The 19,195-nt window shown below is 32.7% G+C and overlaps 1 protein-coding gene across 1 annotated transcript; it reads right to left on the bottom strand.

The window, feature by feature from the left end:
* Positions 1–9,910: 9,910 nt before the first annotated feature.
* On the bottom strand, positions 9,911–15,585 carry LOC113759127 (kinesin-like protein KIN-7O). Its single transcript, XM_027301700.1, has 8 exons — positions 15,382–15,585; positions 15,193–15,282; positions 14,951–15,091; positions 13,401–13,498; positions 13,158–13,236; positions 12,946–13,068; positions 12,158–12,208; positions 9,911–10,369 (listed from the first exon to the last, which is right to left on the bottom strand). Exons 1-8 carry the CDS (start codon positions 15,550–15,552, stop codon positions 10,142–10,144), a joined length of 981 nt encoding a protein of 326 aa, XP_027157501.1. The 5' UTR covers positions 15,553–15,585; the 3' UTR covers positions 9,911–10,141.
* Positions 15,586–19,195: the final 3,610 nt, after the last annotated feature.

Here is a 19,195-nt window from a genome sequence, read left to right on the forward strand (position 1 = left end):
GGCAAACAAGGTCGCGGATGTATTGGCAAATGCAGGCTCCGCTCATCCTCATCACTTGGTTTGTATTTATGATAGTGTTGCTGGGTTGCCTACAATGGCTTGGGGTGAATATCAGATGGATAAGCTTGCTTTTCCGTCCTTATCCATCCTTTCGCAAATTTAGGGTCACAAGTGCTAACTCCAAAATGTAACGCCTTCTTTTGGTTGAATAATAAAAAATAAATTCGTTCAAAAAAAAAAAAGAAACTACACTCATAGAAAATGACATTTACTTATAGTTATTGTTTATGGTTAATGTTTGGGGGCATAATTGTGATACATTATCATGTTTTAATGTCAGGTGAAATAAATAATTTCTATTGGGATACTTTATAGTTGAGCTAGCAGTTAGCTCTTGATATCTGAGGTAAGTGGTTTATGTACTCCTTATGTTTTGTAAATGAATGAAATGCTTTTGAATATGTTATTTTGAATTGGGAAAATGATCGGTTTCATCCTTCACATTTCACAAAAATATTCTTTTCGTCCCTCACTTTTAAAATAAAGCAATTTCGTCCTTGACATTTAAAAACTAAAATTATTACATCCCTGAACCCAAATTTCAATCTGAATCAAACCACCAATCAACCTGATTACAAATTTTGGGGGTGTAATTGGTAGATCACTTGATTAACTCAACTTGATATTCATGTAAAATTTAATGAACCTAAAAATGAAAAATAAAAAATTATAATATAAAAAAGAAAACTTAATCTTTTCTACATTATCATTGTATATACTAACGGTTTTATGTACCGCCATATCATTTTAATTTAAATTTAAACACCAAATTTTATATTTATGATACACATCTAGATTCGCAAGCGGATATACTAACAGTGCATGAAAAGATTTATAAAAAAAAAACTCTACTATTCCAAGACAAAGAATGGCCTTTTATGTTATAATTTTTATTTTTTTGGTTTAATAAATGTCATGTGAATACAATGAAGTTGACCGAATGATCTATCAATTCTATTTTCGAAATTTATTACTGGGTTATTGGATGGTTTGATTCAGATTGAAAATTAGATTCAGGGATGTAATAGCTTTAATTTTTAAATGTCAGGGACGAATTTGCTTCATTTTAAAAGTGAGGGACGAAAAGAATATTTTTGCGAAATGTGAGGGATGAAACAGGTCATTTTCCCTTTTGAGTTTATAAACCTCGTCATGAGTATGATTATGTTTCTATTTTCTATGCGAAATAAAATATGATTAATTTGAAATGTCTTGAATGTGATTAGTTCTTGATTGCCCGTGAACATTGATGGGAAAATTTCCAAACCTTTATATGTGCTATATGATCGACCTCGCTGGATGAATAGTTATGAATATATGTATAATTATGTGACCTATCTCATGGGATAAACAGTTGCGACCAGATATCCAAGATCGATTGAAGCAAAAAGAAGTGACCTAATGTTTGAATTGTGAATTTGACCATGTGATATTCTTATGTGTCTGCATATTTGAAATGTAACTGTTCTATGATTTTGATTAATGTTTTATGATACTTTAGTATATTTTGGCTGGTAAAAAAGTATACAAGCTACTTACTAAACAAAGTTTTTGCTCACTCCATTATTAACATTCTACTCTTGGTGATGAGTTTTTCTCGAAATTTTTATCACGCTTGGGATTGGTAGTTGTTGTGGAGCAATCTGGATGAGTTTTCAATTATTGTATATATTTTCAATCTTTTGTTTTGGCTCTCAAGACAGTTTTAGTTTGTATAAGAGTATGGTGTAATTGTATTTGAATCTAGATGAATCCTTGGAATTGTTAATGTTTATAATTATTATTCGTGGTTTGTTTGTATATTATAAATGATATTGATTTGTTATGAAATAATGATGTCAATTAGCAGCCTTGTGTTTCTTTATGGTTGTATCATGAGGCAAGATGTTATTATGTTTCGGACACGAGGCATGACTAAGGGTTAGTTGTGCGTACCCGCCTTGAAGCGTTTAAGGTTAGCAAAATTTGATGGAATGTTTGTCAGTGGAGTGTCATGTGTGAAAGTACACGTAAAGTATGTATATTACTGAAATGGTGAGAAATTGGATTATCAGTGTTTAAATTTGAACAAATGAACTTTGTCATTTTTTTGTCAATTTTCTTTTGAGTCATTAATACATTAATATTTAGTTAAAATATGAGTCATTAATGCTAAATGAAATTACCACCACGTATAGCATGCAAATTTGATGAGAAAAATATATATGTCTTTATTACATTTCATTAAGATGCTTTTTTTTTCCTCTTTTAATGATAGCTTTCAAATATACATTTTTTTGTCATTGTCACTTGTCTACATTTTTCATTTAACAAATTTAATTAGTGTACAAATTAATAATATACTTATTTACTTTTTTGATTTAAAATTATTTGTATAATTTGTTCAGCAAATATACATAGAGAAATTGAAAAACAGTAGGATTAATAATGGTTAGCATTTTTGCAGAAGTTTTTTGTGTTTGACATAGGGACATCTATATATGAATTGGATTTATAGCTTATCAGTAAATTTGCTTTTCAAGGCAAAAGAGATTAAATTGAAGTACATTAACATAAAGGATAGGCAAATACAAGATAACAGAATTAAAATATACGTAGGTAGCGTAGCAAGTCAAAGCAGCTAAGTCAAAGTACATTAACACAAACGATAAATAGATATAAGATAATTAAATTAAAACACAAGTAATTCAGTTATGAAGCACATAAGCATTATATTGTTGGAAACTAATTTTATGCATAATCATTGTGAAGGTTCATTTAAGTCTGCTGGCCAGCTGGGACTTGTTCAACTTCATAGCTGGTGACAATGGTAAAAGCTGTTCCTTTGATTGCTTTCTCTTTTGGAGTTGCATTCTTAACAAAGCACAAGAGTCTCTTTCCTTGGAATATATTAAGTGGTGATGTTAGTTCAACTATATAACTTTAAATGACAATAAAAACATGAATAAATATAAAGTCAAATGTTACTAAATATTTAAACATGAACAAATCAAAATAAAATTGACACAGAAAAATGTACATTGCATTAAGCAAAAATAATAATCTTGTTCTGTATAATAGGATACAATAAATTTTAACTAATCTTTTGCTTTACATTAACTTTAAATGATAACTTATTTTGAAAAATATAATTTTAAATGATAAGGTTGAAAACTCGAATAGAAATAATTAAATCTTAAGTTAATTTGTCAAATAAAGTTGAAATGTTAATGTAAATAGTAATAAATATAAATTCTAATTGAATTATATATGTTCAAAATATAGAGATTGAAAAGTCTCCTCAAAATAATTCAACCTTATAAAGAAATGGTAAATGCAATATAATTTGGGTCATTGAGCACATTTAAAGCAATGTAAGTCCATAGAGAAAGCAAAAGGGAAAGCTCAAAATTCAGAGAATAAAAATATGAATAAACATAAAGTCAAATGTTACTAAATATTTGAACATGAACAAATCAAATTAAAATTGACACAGAGAAATGTACATTGCATTGAGCAAAAATAACAATCTTGTTCTTTATTATAGGATAGAATAAATTTTAAATAATATTTTACCTTACATTAACTTTAAATGATAACTTATTTCGACAAATATAAATTTAAATGATAAGGTTGAAAACTAGAATAGAAATAATTAAATCTTAAGTTAATTTGTCAAATATAAGTTGAAATGTTAATGTAAATAGAAATAAATATAAATTCTAATTGAATTATATCTATTCAAAATTTAGAGATTGAAAAGTCTACTAAAAATAATTCAACCTTATAAAGAAATGGTAAATGCAATTCTAATTTGGGTCATTGAGCAAATTTAAAGCAATGCCAAGTCCATAAAGAAAGCAAAAGAGAAAGGTTAAAATTCACACAAAGTGCCACGTGTCAGCAAAAGGGACTACTATAGTAACTATGGCCTTTTGTTTATCTTATAGTAAGATATATATATATATATATATATATATATATATATGTTGGCATTAAATATGTTCCCATATCGTTCTTTCTCTAACTGAAAATGTTTTACAAGAGATTTCCAAAATGCCTGCTCTCTTCTAAGTTTATCAGAACTTTTGCCTACCTTTCTCTTTAGTCTCTCAACTTGCACCTACATTTATCTTTAGTCCCTCAACTTTTAAAAGTAAATATTAGGTTTTTAAACTTATATATTTAGTCCTATGTAGTCTCTGCATTCCAACTAAAGGATGCTACTTTTACACTTCCACCAAAGATTTGATTTAAGTTTATTTTCACCTTCTAAGTTAAAAAATGATGCTTATTAGCCCTTTTTAATAGTTTTATTTAAATACTTAATCATTGATTAATTTGACTAACCTAAAAGAAACAACACTACACTTCTAACAAAATACATAAACTAAAAAATGATTAAAGCATTCTTTGACAAATGAAAAGTTTGGTATGGATTTATGTTTACAAATTTTACTAATTTTATGTATTATTTATTTTATCATTACTATTGTTATTCATCGATTTAAAGTGTAATCCAAAGGAAACAAAACAAAGATTATATCCAACAAGAGTAATAAGATAGATAAATAAAACAATATATATTTTTTTCTTTTGTTAATTCAATAATTTTTTATAGTCAACATTATTTAAAAAATGATAAATCATGACAATTAAAAATCACAAAAACATAGATATGAATTATTGTTCCCATATTTAGTTTATGTTTGCTCACTTTTAAGTACATATATTTGACGTAGCTACTCCTGTATGCTAAATTTGTTATTTGAATCCAACTTGTTCTATTAACCCATAATACAAGGATACAATTCTTAGTAGTTGTAAATTTGCACAAAATGTACTCTCAGAGAAAATTTGCTAAACAATTGCTTTATTATTATTATTTATTTTTGTTTAAACTAGTCAAGAATTTCATATTTATCCAAAACCACTGAAGTGCGTAAATTGCCCTAACTTTTAAATTTGGGAGGAGGCAAACTGACATTGATTGACACTTTAAGAGAGGCAAAATGAAACTTATCCTACTTCTAATTGGCCATTGGGACAATTTAAAACCAAAATCAGAAGTTTAAGGACTTAATAGACAATTTAAAAAGTTGAGGGACTAGATATGAACATTGGTTTTAGTGACTATTGGAGTCATTTAATTGTGCAGATACGAGGCGCCAAATTTTAATTAAAGCATGAAAATATAAAAAGATAAAATTAAATATGACAGTTGTTTTTTCTTTTAGTTCATTTATTGTTTGCTCATTTTTCATAAAACCCAAACACAAGAAACTAATATTCTTCAGAAAAAATTTTCTTTTCCTTTAAAACGAAATCATTTTTAACAAGGCTTCTAACTACAAATATGCCAATAAGGGCTGCTAACACCTGTAAAACAAACCCAATTCCTCCACAAAGTTGCTCCCACCAAGACCAATACTAACCTTCAATTAGCTATTATTGAGGATTGTCATTTGCCTACATGCTAGAATAAAATATATGCATATTCCCAGACATGCTTAAATAAAATGTGTGAAAGTGTGCTAAAAACTTGAAAATTTCCTGTACAACGTGTACTTTTAAAAACATAAAGACAAATTTGATACTTGTAAAAAAAGTTTTTTGTGCAAGTTTGAGAATTGAGTCCTTCCTGCTCCTAAAGATTGTTATTTTGACTCTATAAAATTCAAAACTAAAGTCAAAGAAAAAGAACAGAAACAAAGGGGAGATTCCAGAGTAAAGGCCCATTGATTCATGAGAACCTTACTAACAACTAGTCCCATTGTTTACGAAAATGTTGGCTTCTATTTCACTTTGGGTCTTATTGAAGCTTCTCTTTTATGGCAGCATTATCGGTGGAATGAAATGTAGGATGTGGGAATCCGAGCCATGATCAAGAGGAGCTGAACCAGCCTAACAACACAGCACCACCGCTTACTTTTATAACATGTAGGAATCCAAGTGATGATCAACAAAAGATGGAGCACCACCGCACCACACCGCACCATGAATATATGTATATTTTTTAATCGTAGATATAGACAGATAGAATGGTCATTTTGTGATCAAATGACGAAGAAGCCAATGCTTCTTATGATCTGACCATTTTTCATTGAAGGATAGAAACGAAAATCAGGGATACTATGGTCAAAAACAAACTCATCAGTCAGTAAACTACAGTCATGCAATTAGGGGTGAGCAAATTCGGTTCTTACCGAATTCATAACCGATTTCAAATTCAATTCGGTAATTTGAAATCGGGAATTTGGTAATTTGGTACAAATTCGGTACGTACCAAATTCACCGAATTCTAATATGGTATGAAATAGGTAATGAGATTATGAATTAGGTAATAATCGATTTCGCATTCAAATTCGGTAATTGAAATCGGGTACCGCATTACCGCATTCGAATTACCAAATTGGTATATAAAATTATATAATATATAGATAAATGCTATTTAGTATTAGTATATACTACTAATACTTTATTATATTATATAGGTAAATACTATTAATAATAATTAGTATATGGTATTATCAATTTATCATCATATCATGTACTTATAATAATAATAATATATAATAATGTACAATATATTATTTTAGTATTTGTTAATTGTTATACGACTATAATAATACAAATATATAGTAATACATAACAATATAAGATAACTATAATACTTATTATTTTATACATGAGTAACATGACTAGAATTAGATAATAATTAACACATATATGTATAATACTAAATATTAAACAATAAACATAATTAGTAATTAAATTTAGATATTGGTAATTTGATACATCATTCATGTTTGAATTATTGAATATTTGAATGCGTAATCTCTAACTTGCAAGTATTAGTGTACTCTACATATTTAACATAAAAATTCATGTAAGGCCTGGTGCAACCCAATGAGTACAAACAATTTCACAATGATGCACAAAGATATATCAAATTTAAGCACAATAAAGAAAACTTAATTAAAGAGAAAAGATAAGAAATGCAAACCAAATATCATCCAATAGCCTCTTCAATAGATGGCGATGCTAACCAAGATGTACAAGTGAAGGCTCACTCTTCTCACCCCAAACACACTTTGGTTGAGCCAAGGAGTTTTACAACAATTCTAGTTAACCCTCACAGCCTACACTTGAAAGATCACTCACCCAATTAAGAACTTTTTATACAAATGAGGCAACCTTCACCAAGGTTTTACCACTTCAGTGATAGGTTCACCTTCACCAAGGTTTTACTCTCCTAGAGAATAACTTCACTTGAGCAACCTCAACAACCCAACTCCCCAACCCCTTATACAACCAACAAAGAATCTTTCTACTCAAAAAATCTCACTTGTAAGCTTGTATTTTGTGTTGGCAAAAGTCTCATGTCTTCTTGTGCTTTGGGGTGTTTATAGAAGGTGAGAAATGGCTCCAAAAGGCTCTCCAACGGTCAAATATTAAATGCTGTCAAAACTAGCCGTTGGCCTGTCGGACGTCCGAACCACCTGTCGAACGTCCGAACCCTGCGTCCAACCACCCTGTCGGACGTCCGAACCATGCGTCCGAACGTCGTCAGAGAGTCATCAAATCTTTGCGAAATTTCTTCGGACGTCCGATGCGATCGATGTGCGTCCGATGCGTGCGTCCGATCTTTCGGACGTCCGATAGCTTCCTTTTCGGACGTCCCACATGAGTGCCCTGTTTTGCTTCTTCTTTTGTGCCACAAGAATCTGTTCTAACAAATTGCTCACATAAAAACATTAGCCCAAATCTACATTTTAGTTTGTTAATCATCAAAACCAAGGATTGATCGACCAAGGTCAACAATTCATATTATCTATTTACTAATCTTAATTCTTAAGACTTTAAGTATAGATAAGACAACTAAATAGTTAGCAGTGTAAGTGAATGCATATGAATTGCAAATCAATGTACTAGTGTATTGACTTTCACAATAATATATGTAAGTAAATAAGCTTTATTTTGATTTGAAATAAATTATAAGTTTGTAAGTAATATAACTTATCATTACTCATTGTAATTTGTAAGTTTGTAACTAATATTACTTATTATTAATCATTGTAAATTATAAATTCATAAATTATCACTAATCATTGTACAGTCTAAGGTTTATTCTAGTTTAAATTAATCACTTTTTATGTGTTCCTTAAATCATAGACTAATGATTTTAGGCATAAGTTATCAAATAAGTTAAAATTCATATTATCTATTTACTAATCTTAAGGCTTTAAGTATAGACAAAACAACTAAGCAGTGTAAGACTGTAAGTGAATGTATGTGAATTGCAAATCAATGTATTAGTGTATTGACTTTCACAATAACATGTGTAAGTAAATAAGTTTTTATTTTGATTTGAAATAAATTATAAGTTTGTAACTAATATAACTTATCACTAATCATTGTAATTTGTAAGTTTGTAACTAATAGTACTTATTATTAATCAGTGTAAATTATAAATTCATTGTAACTACTAACTAATATTGCTTATTATTAATCATTGTAAATTATAAATTCATAAATTATCACCAATCATTGTATAGTCTAAGGTTTATTCTAATTTAAGTTAATCACTTTTTATGTGTTTCTTGAAAAGTGCGTGTTAGTGTTACTTTGAATAACTTGTAGTTGTATTGTATATTGGCAGTTGGTACTTGGTACTCCAGATTTGTATTTGATGGATTTTGGCATTTGTAATGTGTGTGTAATAATTTGGATGTTGATTTCCTTTGAATTGGTGTTGTAGGCTTGTAGCCTGTAAGTTTGCAATTAGAATTAGTTTGCAATTAGCCTCATAGCCTGTAAGTTGTACGGAAGCAGCGTTGCAAACTTAAGCTGATAACAGGGTATTTTTATCTTTTTTTTTTAATAGATGAATTCGGTCAAACCGAATTCATTACCGTTTTCGAATTTGAAATCGGTTGTGGAATGAATTCGGTTATGCCCAATTCGGAATTAAAAACGGTTTAAATTTTTACAGGTAGAATAACCGAATTCACCGAATTCAGTGCACCGAATTACCGAATTTGCACCGAATGCACACCCCTACATGCAATCGTCCATCACCAGCTTTCCATGACCAAATGTTGCTGTGCTATTCCACAAATGCCCACCCAAGGAAAGTGCCAATAGGGGACGAAATCTACTGTTCCCAACTTCATTCTCGCCTTTATACTTCTTAGGATGTACCATTACATATTGAGAGTTATCGAATTTTTTTAATCTTTTATTCTTTGTGGTTCTCTTGAGTTTACATTAAGAATTAATCTTACATACACTGATAGTGTATACATTAATAGATATGGATGCATGTCACCTAATCCCAAATTGAATTTTAATTTTAATTTTTATATGTGTTATATATCTATCCCCACTAGTATACACATTGATAGTATATACAAGATTAACCCTTATATCAATACAAACTACTGTTAAATGGGCTAAGCTATATGTTTTTCAAGTGGGTAAAATCTTGATATTTGTATCAATACTAATATCTTACATCATATACCTACAAACAAGAAAGCTATGAGTAATGCAACTATGAATCTCATGGAGAGTTTGATCCTGGCTCAAGATGAGTGCTGTTAGGATACTTAACACATGCAAGTCGGACAGGAAGTGGTGTTTCCAATGGCAGACGGTTTAGTAACGCATAAGAATCTGCCTCGGTTGACAATCTGTGTCATGCCCATGTCACTAACTTAAAGATTTAAGTAATCTCACACGTAAGATCGTGCCCATGTCTTTAATCAGATCATAATCTGCTGTAGAACAATAAGCTTTACTTCTATCACTACTCACGACTGTCAAGCAGATGAAAGAAGGGCCCAGCCAAATGATGAAGGGGAGACCAAATCAAAAAGGTGGAAGTTCATAACAGAAGGTGATGATATTTTACCCAATACTCTTAACACATGGGCAGGAAGTTCTAAGGTTGTGAAAGATGCACAACCTATGATTCTGATCTGATAAATCAAAAAATTTTCCTACACACTATACAAAAAGCTAATCTGATTCAAACTGTCAACTTCTAGCAATGTTTTAGCAATCTAAAACATCCTACAGAACAGAACAGCTGAATCATTCAGTGTTCCTTCACAGCAGCAAGCTGTTTCTTCAGGTTCAGGACTTCAATCCCGTAAGAAGCTAATTGATTCTTCAATTTTGTTGATGCTGCTTCATACTTCTTGTTCATAAGATCCAACTCATCCAAGGCCTCCTTGTGTCTAGTTCGACACACCTCCAGTTTAAGTTGTGTATACCGAAGTCTCATCCTGAGCTTTGCTTTTTCCTTGTTGTTGATGACTTCATCCTATTTAAGCACAACAAAATAGTAATGAGCAGTCAAATCTAGTTGAATAAATGGTTCACAAGAAATCCGATCAGATGAGCAGAAGCTTAATAGAACCAAAACTCAAAACTATTTATTAGACACTCTTAGTTGATATATTACACTACCTGTCAAATGATAGTTTCTTCACCTAATGTTTCTCTGTTTACTTCAAAAGTAGATCAGTAATTAGGAAATGCTACCTTCACACTTAAGCTGCTTCGCAATCCAAAAAAATTATAATCATCTGTATATAAACAGAGCAAATGTGGGAGAAAGGCAAGTAAAATATTTAAGTGATTAAAATTGGTAATTTGGCTACCTGCACCCATTTTGACCCATCAATTAAAGAGGTATAAATGCATTCACAAAAGCATCCTCATCACCCAATCATAACCCCAGCAAAACCTACCTAGGATCCATGTGACAGTTCTAACAAAAAGCCAGGAAAGTTCATGTTTAGGCTGTAAACCATTTTTTTTCCCTGCAAAAATCTAGTCAAAATCTTTTAATTCATCTAATTAAAGCTAAAGTCATTACAGGCCGTCATAACACAGGCAACAAAGCCCTTTGTAAGCTCATTAAGAAACTTACAGCACACATGAGAAACCTTAATATGATAATTGATGTAGAGTTTCCATTATCAACATAATCTGCTGCATATATCTTTGCTTGGATAAGAAAACTAAATAGTATGTGTGGCAGTTGTGGACCTATCATCTCCAATTGGATGACCAAGCTCAGGATTTATGTCAAACAGGAATACTATACAACTTCAATCAGTTCTTTCCAGAAAGTCTCATGCTATGTAAATTTTCTTGGCTTCCTTCTAAATATTCTTAGCTTCCTAATTTTTGTCATTACTCATTGGCATCTATCGTACACTGGATCCCAATGTGTCACATTTATTTCATGTTCTCATGAAATGATGAAAATGCCACTAGATTGTGGAATGTCTAAATGATTAGAATGAGTATATTTGTGACATTTAATGATTTTCCTACCATTAAACCACATCACTGGTTTTTGGTGAATGTCAGAATAATTAAATTTAGTATGTTTACGACATTAAATGATTTCCCTACAGTTAGGCTGCAACAAAAGAATTTCAGTCATTTAACAAAGATATAGGTATATCTTGCTCCTAAAATGTGGATCTGGGTTTGACCCCTAAGAACTTCAGTCACGTATAGTATTTAAGTTAGTGGCTCAAATCTACAGCAATTTGATAGGAATAAGGGCAGAAGAAGCACTTGTCCAGACTTTTCATACCAATCAATAACAACCATGAGCCAGAAGGAATGGTAAGAAACTGGCAATCTTAAACTGATAAAGTAATTTAAACTCTATTATAATTGAAAAACAAGTCTTTGGACTTTCCATTTCATTCTTGGCATTCAATATGCAGCAGTTGCATGCATCATTTCCGTTGGCAAGTTCTCTCAACAAATGGGGGAATAAACTCAACCACATGAGCAGTTAGAAAGAACAGTTTTAGCAGACAGTTTCTCTAACTTTACTCATCCATATTATCACTTGCCCATCTTGCAATTTATTTATTTATTTTTTCAATTGTCCCAGAAAATAGTAAGACTTCAAGCTTAAAGAGTTATCCAACTTCTAGACTTACCAAATGCACATAAATGATGTTTAATTGTTCATCCACACTTCCAAGAAGAAAAGAGAAAAGTATAACTCAAATACACTCAACAAATTCCTGAAATTGCTGCTGAACTAAATACTTGAAAATCTCAGTTGCATGAACTTTACCTTGTTTATTTTGGCTTCCAGACTAGACAATCTCCCGCTCAATTCCTCCACCTGGGGTTTTGAGCTCAATAAATGTGTAAGAAATAACCAAATTATCATCTAAGAAAATAAATGAAAGGACAGAAAACCTCGGCTGCCATCAAACTATCACTCAAACCAACTTTTGACCATCAAACAATTTTTCGTCACAAATTGACCACTAAACTAACTAATCAACACACCAGTGGCCATTTCGTGAATTTTGGCTCTTAATCTACAAAATAATCAGAACGCCTACGAGTATTTTCGTCCACCATTAAGTGTTAATAATATTGGATGAATTCTAGAGTTAGTGAAAATACATATAGTACTGTTTATCTGGAAAGAGGATGGGTGTAGCTCAAGAAAATTAAAAGGAGATGTTTTGCTGGAACTTAATGGAGCAAGGGAATAGGATCGAGTTAGTGGTGGACAAAAACACCCTCAGGTGTTCTGATTATTTTGTAGATTAAGAGCCAAAATCCACGAAATTGCCACGTTTGTGGTGATTAGTTAGTTTAATGGCCAATTTATGACGAAAAATTGTTTGATGGTCAAAAGTCGATGTAAAACAATAGTTTAATGGCCGCAGAGATTTTTTGCCCTAAATGAAAATATAAAAGAAACATCAGAAAGCTTGTGTTTCCTAGTGTTATATTCCCTTGTTAAATCTACTGGTACATCATCCTAACTGCAATTGGAATGTCACTTTTAATTTCTCAATCTTGAAAGGCTTTTCACTTCTAAGAGCTGAAGAATTAGATGGAAACCTGAAGTTCTTTCGAAGGAAGTGACCTAGCATCAAACTCGCCCAACTGAGCTAACGGGTCTTCTTTTTGTTTCCTGAGCTTAACTAACTCCATTTGAAGCTTTTCCAGTTGTAAACTTAGAGTCTGGCAGAAAAACTAATTAGATTCACGAGCAGTAAAAACATTGACAATGATTGTGGCTAAGCAATTGCCATTAAAAGCCACAAAAATACCTCCTGAGTCCTTTTACTTTGATCATCAGAAGTCAGTAAATCTTCTCTGAGCTTATCAATCTCCAATGATTTCTCTGCACTGTACCAAGGTTAAAAGATTTAATGTCCTCAAGAAGGTTCACTAGAAGATGTTTTGACTTTGTTAGTATATTACTGATGTCATGCGAGCCTAGAAAAATAGGCAGAGCCAAAGGGCTTGAACATAGAACACAACTCAAACAAAAAATGATTGAAAAAAAAAACCTGTATTTCTTCTCCAACTCTAAATCTTTCTCTGAAAGCATCAATCTGTCCTCAATGAACTTGCATTGCTTACTAGAAAAGTCCAGCTCCTTTTTAACCTGACAGTTTAAGATTGTTATCGAGACAACGAACATCAACTTCGAATTGGCAACATTTTCTGGATTTCTAAGTGGATGTTTTACCCAATGCTTCAATTGAACAAGCATTTAGATTGAAAGTGCAGTTTGATCCAAGGAGGATATAGAAATAAACAAACAAAAGACTAAATTCATACTCAGAAGAATCCACTCAATCCAAAATATCATATTTATTGAACAGGTGAATACACTGAATCCTGAACTCAGGGTTTGGTTGAATATCTGAGTAATGCTTTAGACTTTGGGAAACTAGTTGAAGAAGAGAAGGGAACATTCCTTAAACATTTTTTAACAAAATATTAAAATGTACAGGATGCAGACCCCAATATCCTATGTCCTTAAATGTGAACTGAGTTCTACTTATTACAGGTAATCAGGTCAACTTTGTGAATAAGTTGCTGAAAACTCAAATGGCTGAATATGATACTGAACAAACACTATATCAAATCACATGCAGTATTTGAGAAACACAGCCACCCATAACCATGATATCCTCTTTGTTAAATGTGGTTTTTCTTTTGCAAAAAGAATAGCATAGCTGAGATTCTAAACTGCATTAAGTTCAAACTATACAACAAATGCTGCATCAAGAATGTATCCTGGGGTCCTGCAGTGTATGCTATTAGTATCCAATCCAGCACCATCGACAACACCATAAGGTACCAAAGACCATTCATTAAGCAGCTAAAGAGATGAATTTTAACCACATTTAGGCACACAAGTATCAGGTAGAGATTGCCATAGCATCCACCCCTGCTGCTTATGAATGTTTTTCAATTCACCATTAAGGAGAACAAAACAAAAATATCTTCTGTCCTCTTGGCTAAAGAAATGAAAAAAACATGAGGCACTATCAGCAAGTGCCTAATCCACTACCTGTACTATCAAAAAACAGACACCAGTAGGATGCATGGAGAAAAGATTTCAGATCACAGTTGGCACTTCTAATTTCAACTTCTGAATTGCAGTACAGTAGCAAAGTATGGAAATATGGCTTGCAATCAAGTTCTTAATGTCATTTCAATACCATCTCCATGTGAATCCAAATAACAAAATGACAAGATTCGTTGCCATAGCTTCTAAAATCTCCAACTATGTTTGCTATATTTTCACATAACTTCTATTACTGATAGCAAACATGTGGAGCTAGTAACGAATAAAAACAAAAAAAAAAATACACCCTTTTATTAGATAAAACTATTTCCTAGAAAGGATAACTTGTGGCAGAAGAACTGAAAGCCATCCAACAAGTCAACAAATTTGTTATACAATTGTGAGACTCCAAAGAAAATTTTCATACTTAACTAGAACAAAAGAATTTGGAATGAAACGTCATTTGCCCCCCCCCCCCCAAACAAAAAAAAAAGGCAGAAACTAGTCACAACTATTTAGCATAAAGGTTTTGAAGTTTACCGCTGACATTTCATGTAGTAACAAGGCAATCTCAGCATTATACAATCTTGACTTTTCTTCAATGGCTACAATTGAAGCCTTTTCTTTTGCAGACCATATTGCCTTCCCCTCCTCAGTTAGCAAAAGGGCATCAGTGAGTTGCTGCAGTTAAAAAAGACATGAACAATCATTCTGATGATATATACAGAAATAAATAAAATACCAACAAATGTTTTTGTACATCATGTATTCCAAAACTTTACCATTGTCAACTCTTCCTTTTCCTGAATCATCATATCAACAGATACTTTCAAATTCTGATTTTGAGACTTGTATTCCTCCAGACTTGATTCCTGGGAAGCACAAAAGGCATGTGTAAGAAATCTACAAAACCATGCTAATTTTTCTGAATTCAGAACAAAATGATTTCTGGAGGACCAAGAGAAGCTCACAAGGCATGTAACTTCTTCCTTCAATGCAGCCAGTTCCACATTTGTCATGTTTAACTCTTCTGATAAGGCATGTAACTCGGAAGCCAAACTTTCAGCTTTCAAAATAGCCTCTTCTTTTTCTCCACGTGTGACCTGTAATTCCTCCTCCAGAGAAGCAATGGTCATTTCCATCTCAAATGCAAGCACTTCTAGCCTCTTATACTCCTCCTGACAAAAGAAAAGAAAATAGAGATTCTAAGGGAGGTCTAGGAGTTTTGTCCAAAATGACTTCACCACTGCAACTAAAATTACACGAATCAAAGGTCTGTCCACCCTGGATATGTAAGCTTTTCGGTTGAGTGCTATTAATGACTAGACGTGAACATTTTAGGCCAATGGTTTTGGTCCAAAAGTTGCTGGGCTAGCGAAATACTTGTATTGATGACTCCTCGTCTAAAATTATAAATATCAAGAGATAATACAAAGATTCTTAACAAAGAGTCAGACAAAATAATGAACAACAACAACAAATGGAAGTTGAACAAAAAGAAGAACTGAATTGTTCTGTCATATCTTTTGTTCCAGACTCTGTACAACATTTATACAAATGGAATTTGACTTTTGTCAATTCCATGAAATCTGTAATTTCCTAAAAATTAGGAGCTAATTTATTCTATCCTAAAATACATTAGGAGTAAATTATTCTATCCTAAAATAGAGCAGAAATCATGGGATATAGCAGAAATCATGGGATATACATAGAAAAAGATATTCTAGATCTCAACACTCCCCCTCAAGATGGTGAATAGATATTTTCCATTCCCATCTTGCATGTAATGTCTTCAAAGTTGGAAGTTGGCATTCCCTTAGTTAAGACATCTGCCAATTGATTATTTGATGCTACATATGGAGTGCAAATCATGCCACTGTCCAGCTTTTCTTTAATAAAATGTCTATCAACTTCGATGTGCTTTGTGCGATCATGTTGCACTGGATTGTGTGCAATGTTGATGGCAGACTTGTTGTCGCAATAGAGTTTCATAGGTCCTTCCCACTTGATTTTAAGATCATCAAGTATTATTTTGAGCCATAGCAATTCACAAACTCCATGAGCCATAGCTCTAAACTCTGCTTCCGCACTTGATCTTGCAACAACCGATTGCTTCTTACTCCGCCATGTCACTAGGTTCCCACCAAGAAATGTACAATATCCTGAAGTTGATCTACGATCTACAACAGAACCTGCATAATCAGCATCAGTATATGCCTCTATGAGCAATCCTTCATTTTTCTTGAACAAAATTCCTCTACCTGGTGTCCCTTTGAGGTAGGATAGAATTCTATTGACAGCCTGCAAGTGTTTCTCTCTTGGATCATGCATAAATTGGCTTACTACACTTACAGCAAATGCTATGTCCGGCCTTGTATGGGACAAGTATATCAGTTTCCCAACCAACCGCTGATATCTTCCCTTATCTACTGTGCTATCATCCTTCTCTTCATTCAATCTCAAGTTAGGCTCAATGGGTGTACTTGCTGCCTTGCATCCAAGATTGCCTGTTTCTTTAAGCAAGTCTAAGACATACTTTTGTTGGGAAACAAAGATGCCTTTACTTGAGTATGCCACCTCAATGCCTAAAAAATACTTCAGCCTCCCTAGTTCTTTAATTTCAAACTCCTTTGCTAAGCACTTTTTGAGTGTTTCTCTTTCAATTGGATCATCCCCGGTAATGATGATGTCATCTACATATACAAGTAGAGCTGTAACACCTCCTTTTGAATATTTTATGAACAAAGTATGATCTCCTTGACTTTGTTTGTATTGCATTGCTAGCATCACTTTAGTAAATCTTCCGAACCAAGCCCTTGGCGATTGTTTTAATCCATATAATGCTTTCTTTAACCTGCACACTTTCTTTTTAAAAAACATTTCATTGAAACCCGGTGGGGGTTCCATGTACACCTCTTCTTCTAAATCCCCATGTAAGAATGCATTCTTAACATCAAATTGCTGTAAACACCAACCAAAGTTAGCGGCTAAAGACAAAAGAACACGCACAGTATTCATTTTTGCAACGGGTGCAAAGGTCTCTTGGTAATCTATCCCATATGTCTGTGTATATCCTTTTGCAACCAACCGAGCTTTATGCCTTTCTAATGAACCATCAGCTCTATATTTCAAAGTAAACACCCATTTACACCCCACTGTTTTCTTTCCTTTGGGCAGGTTTACAATTTCCCAAGTCTTATTTCTCTCTAGGGCATTCATTTCCTCTTTCATAGCATGTAACCAGTTCTTATTTCTAAGTGCCTCTTGTAGTGTTTGTGGGATTGAAATGGAGTTGATGGTGGTAAGGAAAGATTTATGTTGTGGAGAGAGTCTATGGAAAGACACGAAATTTGAGATTGGGTGCTTAGTGCATTCTCGTGTTCCTTTTCGAACAGCAATAGGCAGGTCTAAATCAATAAATTCACAAGGAGCAGAGTCAGATTGAACACACAAAGGAACAGAATTTTCAGTACCTGATTGTGGTTCAGATTCTTGGATTTGCACAGGTTCAGAAATATGAACTTTCTTCCTTGAGTAGACCTTGAGTGGTGTAGTTGGATTTAAACCAGATTTTCCCTCAGCTGCAAGATCAGGTTCAATTTCTTTACTGGCATGTTCAACTTCAAATTCAGGTTCAGGTTCACTGCTAGTATGTTCTCCTTTAGAATTTGGTGTATGGTCAGGCTTGAAAGACTTTAAGTTTAGTGTAGGACTTTGAAGATCAAGGAGAAATTCCTTATCTTCCCAAGAACTCTCCCCCTGGGGATGAGGATTGTTACTTTGAGAATAAGGTTCATTTTCAACAAATGTGACATCCATGGAGGTAAAAAAATTTTTTGAAGGAGGATGATAACACTTATATCCTTTCTTTGTGTTTGAGTATCCCACAAAAATACATTTTAAAGCTCTTGGATCAAGTTTCCCTCTTTGGTGTGCATGAACATGTACAAAAGCAATACAACCAAACACTTTTGGTGACAATGTGCAAGAGACATTAAAATCAGGGTAAAAAACAGAAAGAGCAGCAATGGGACTTTGATTATTTAGTACTTTTGAAGGTACTCTATTTATCAAATGTGCAGCAGTTAAAACAGCCTCCCCCCAAAAAGTTTTTGGAACTTTATGTTGAAACAAAATTGCTCGAGTCACATTGAGTAAATGTCTATTTTTTCGTTCAGCAATCCCATTTTGTTGGGGTGTATCTACACAAGATGACTCATGTATTATACCCTCTTTTTGGAAAAAAGATGAGAGAATTTGATTAAAATAGTCTCTTGCATTATCAGATCTTACTCTTTTAATCAGACTTCCAAATTGTGTACAAATCATTTTATGAAACATTGGAAAAATACTGCTTACTTCTGATTTTTCTTTCATAAGAAATAACCAAGTAGTTCTAGTACAATCATCAATGAATGTGACAAACCATTTTGCTCCAGAAATACTAGAAATTCTACAAGGCCCCCAAATATCAGTATGTATCAAAGAGAAAGGTCTCGTAGATCTTGTATTACTCAATGGAAATGATAGTCTATGATGTTTAGCAATTTCACATGTATCACAATGAAAACTACTAACATCTTCATTCTTGAAAAGTGAAGGAAACATGCTTTTAAGTAGAATAAAAGATGGATGACCAAGACGGAAATGATGAAGCCAAATTTCAGATTTATTATTTGAGGAGCAGGTGAGGGATAACTGATTTTTGTTCTTCTTGTTGCCACTCATCTCCTCAAGGTAATAAAGCCCATCATTCACCTTAGCAAGTCCAATCGTCCTCCCCGT

Source organism: Coffea eugenioides, unplaced genomic scaffold (assembly GCF_003713205.1).
Source record: "Coffea eugenioides isolate CCC68of unplaced genomic scaffold, Ceug_1.0 ScVebR1_91;HRSCAF=434, whole genome shotgun sequence".
In the NCBI taxonomy this organism is placed as follows: Eukaryota; Viridiplantae; Streptophyta; class Magnoliopsida; order Gentianales; family Rubiaceae; genus Coffea; species Coffea eugenioides.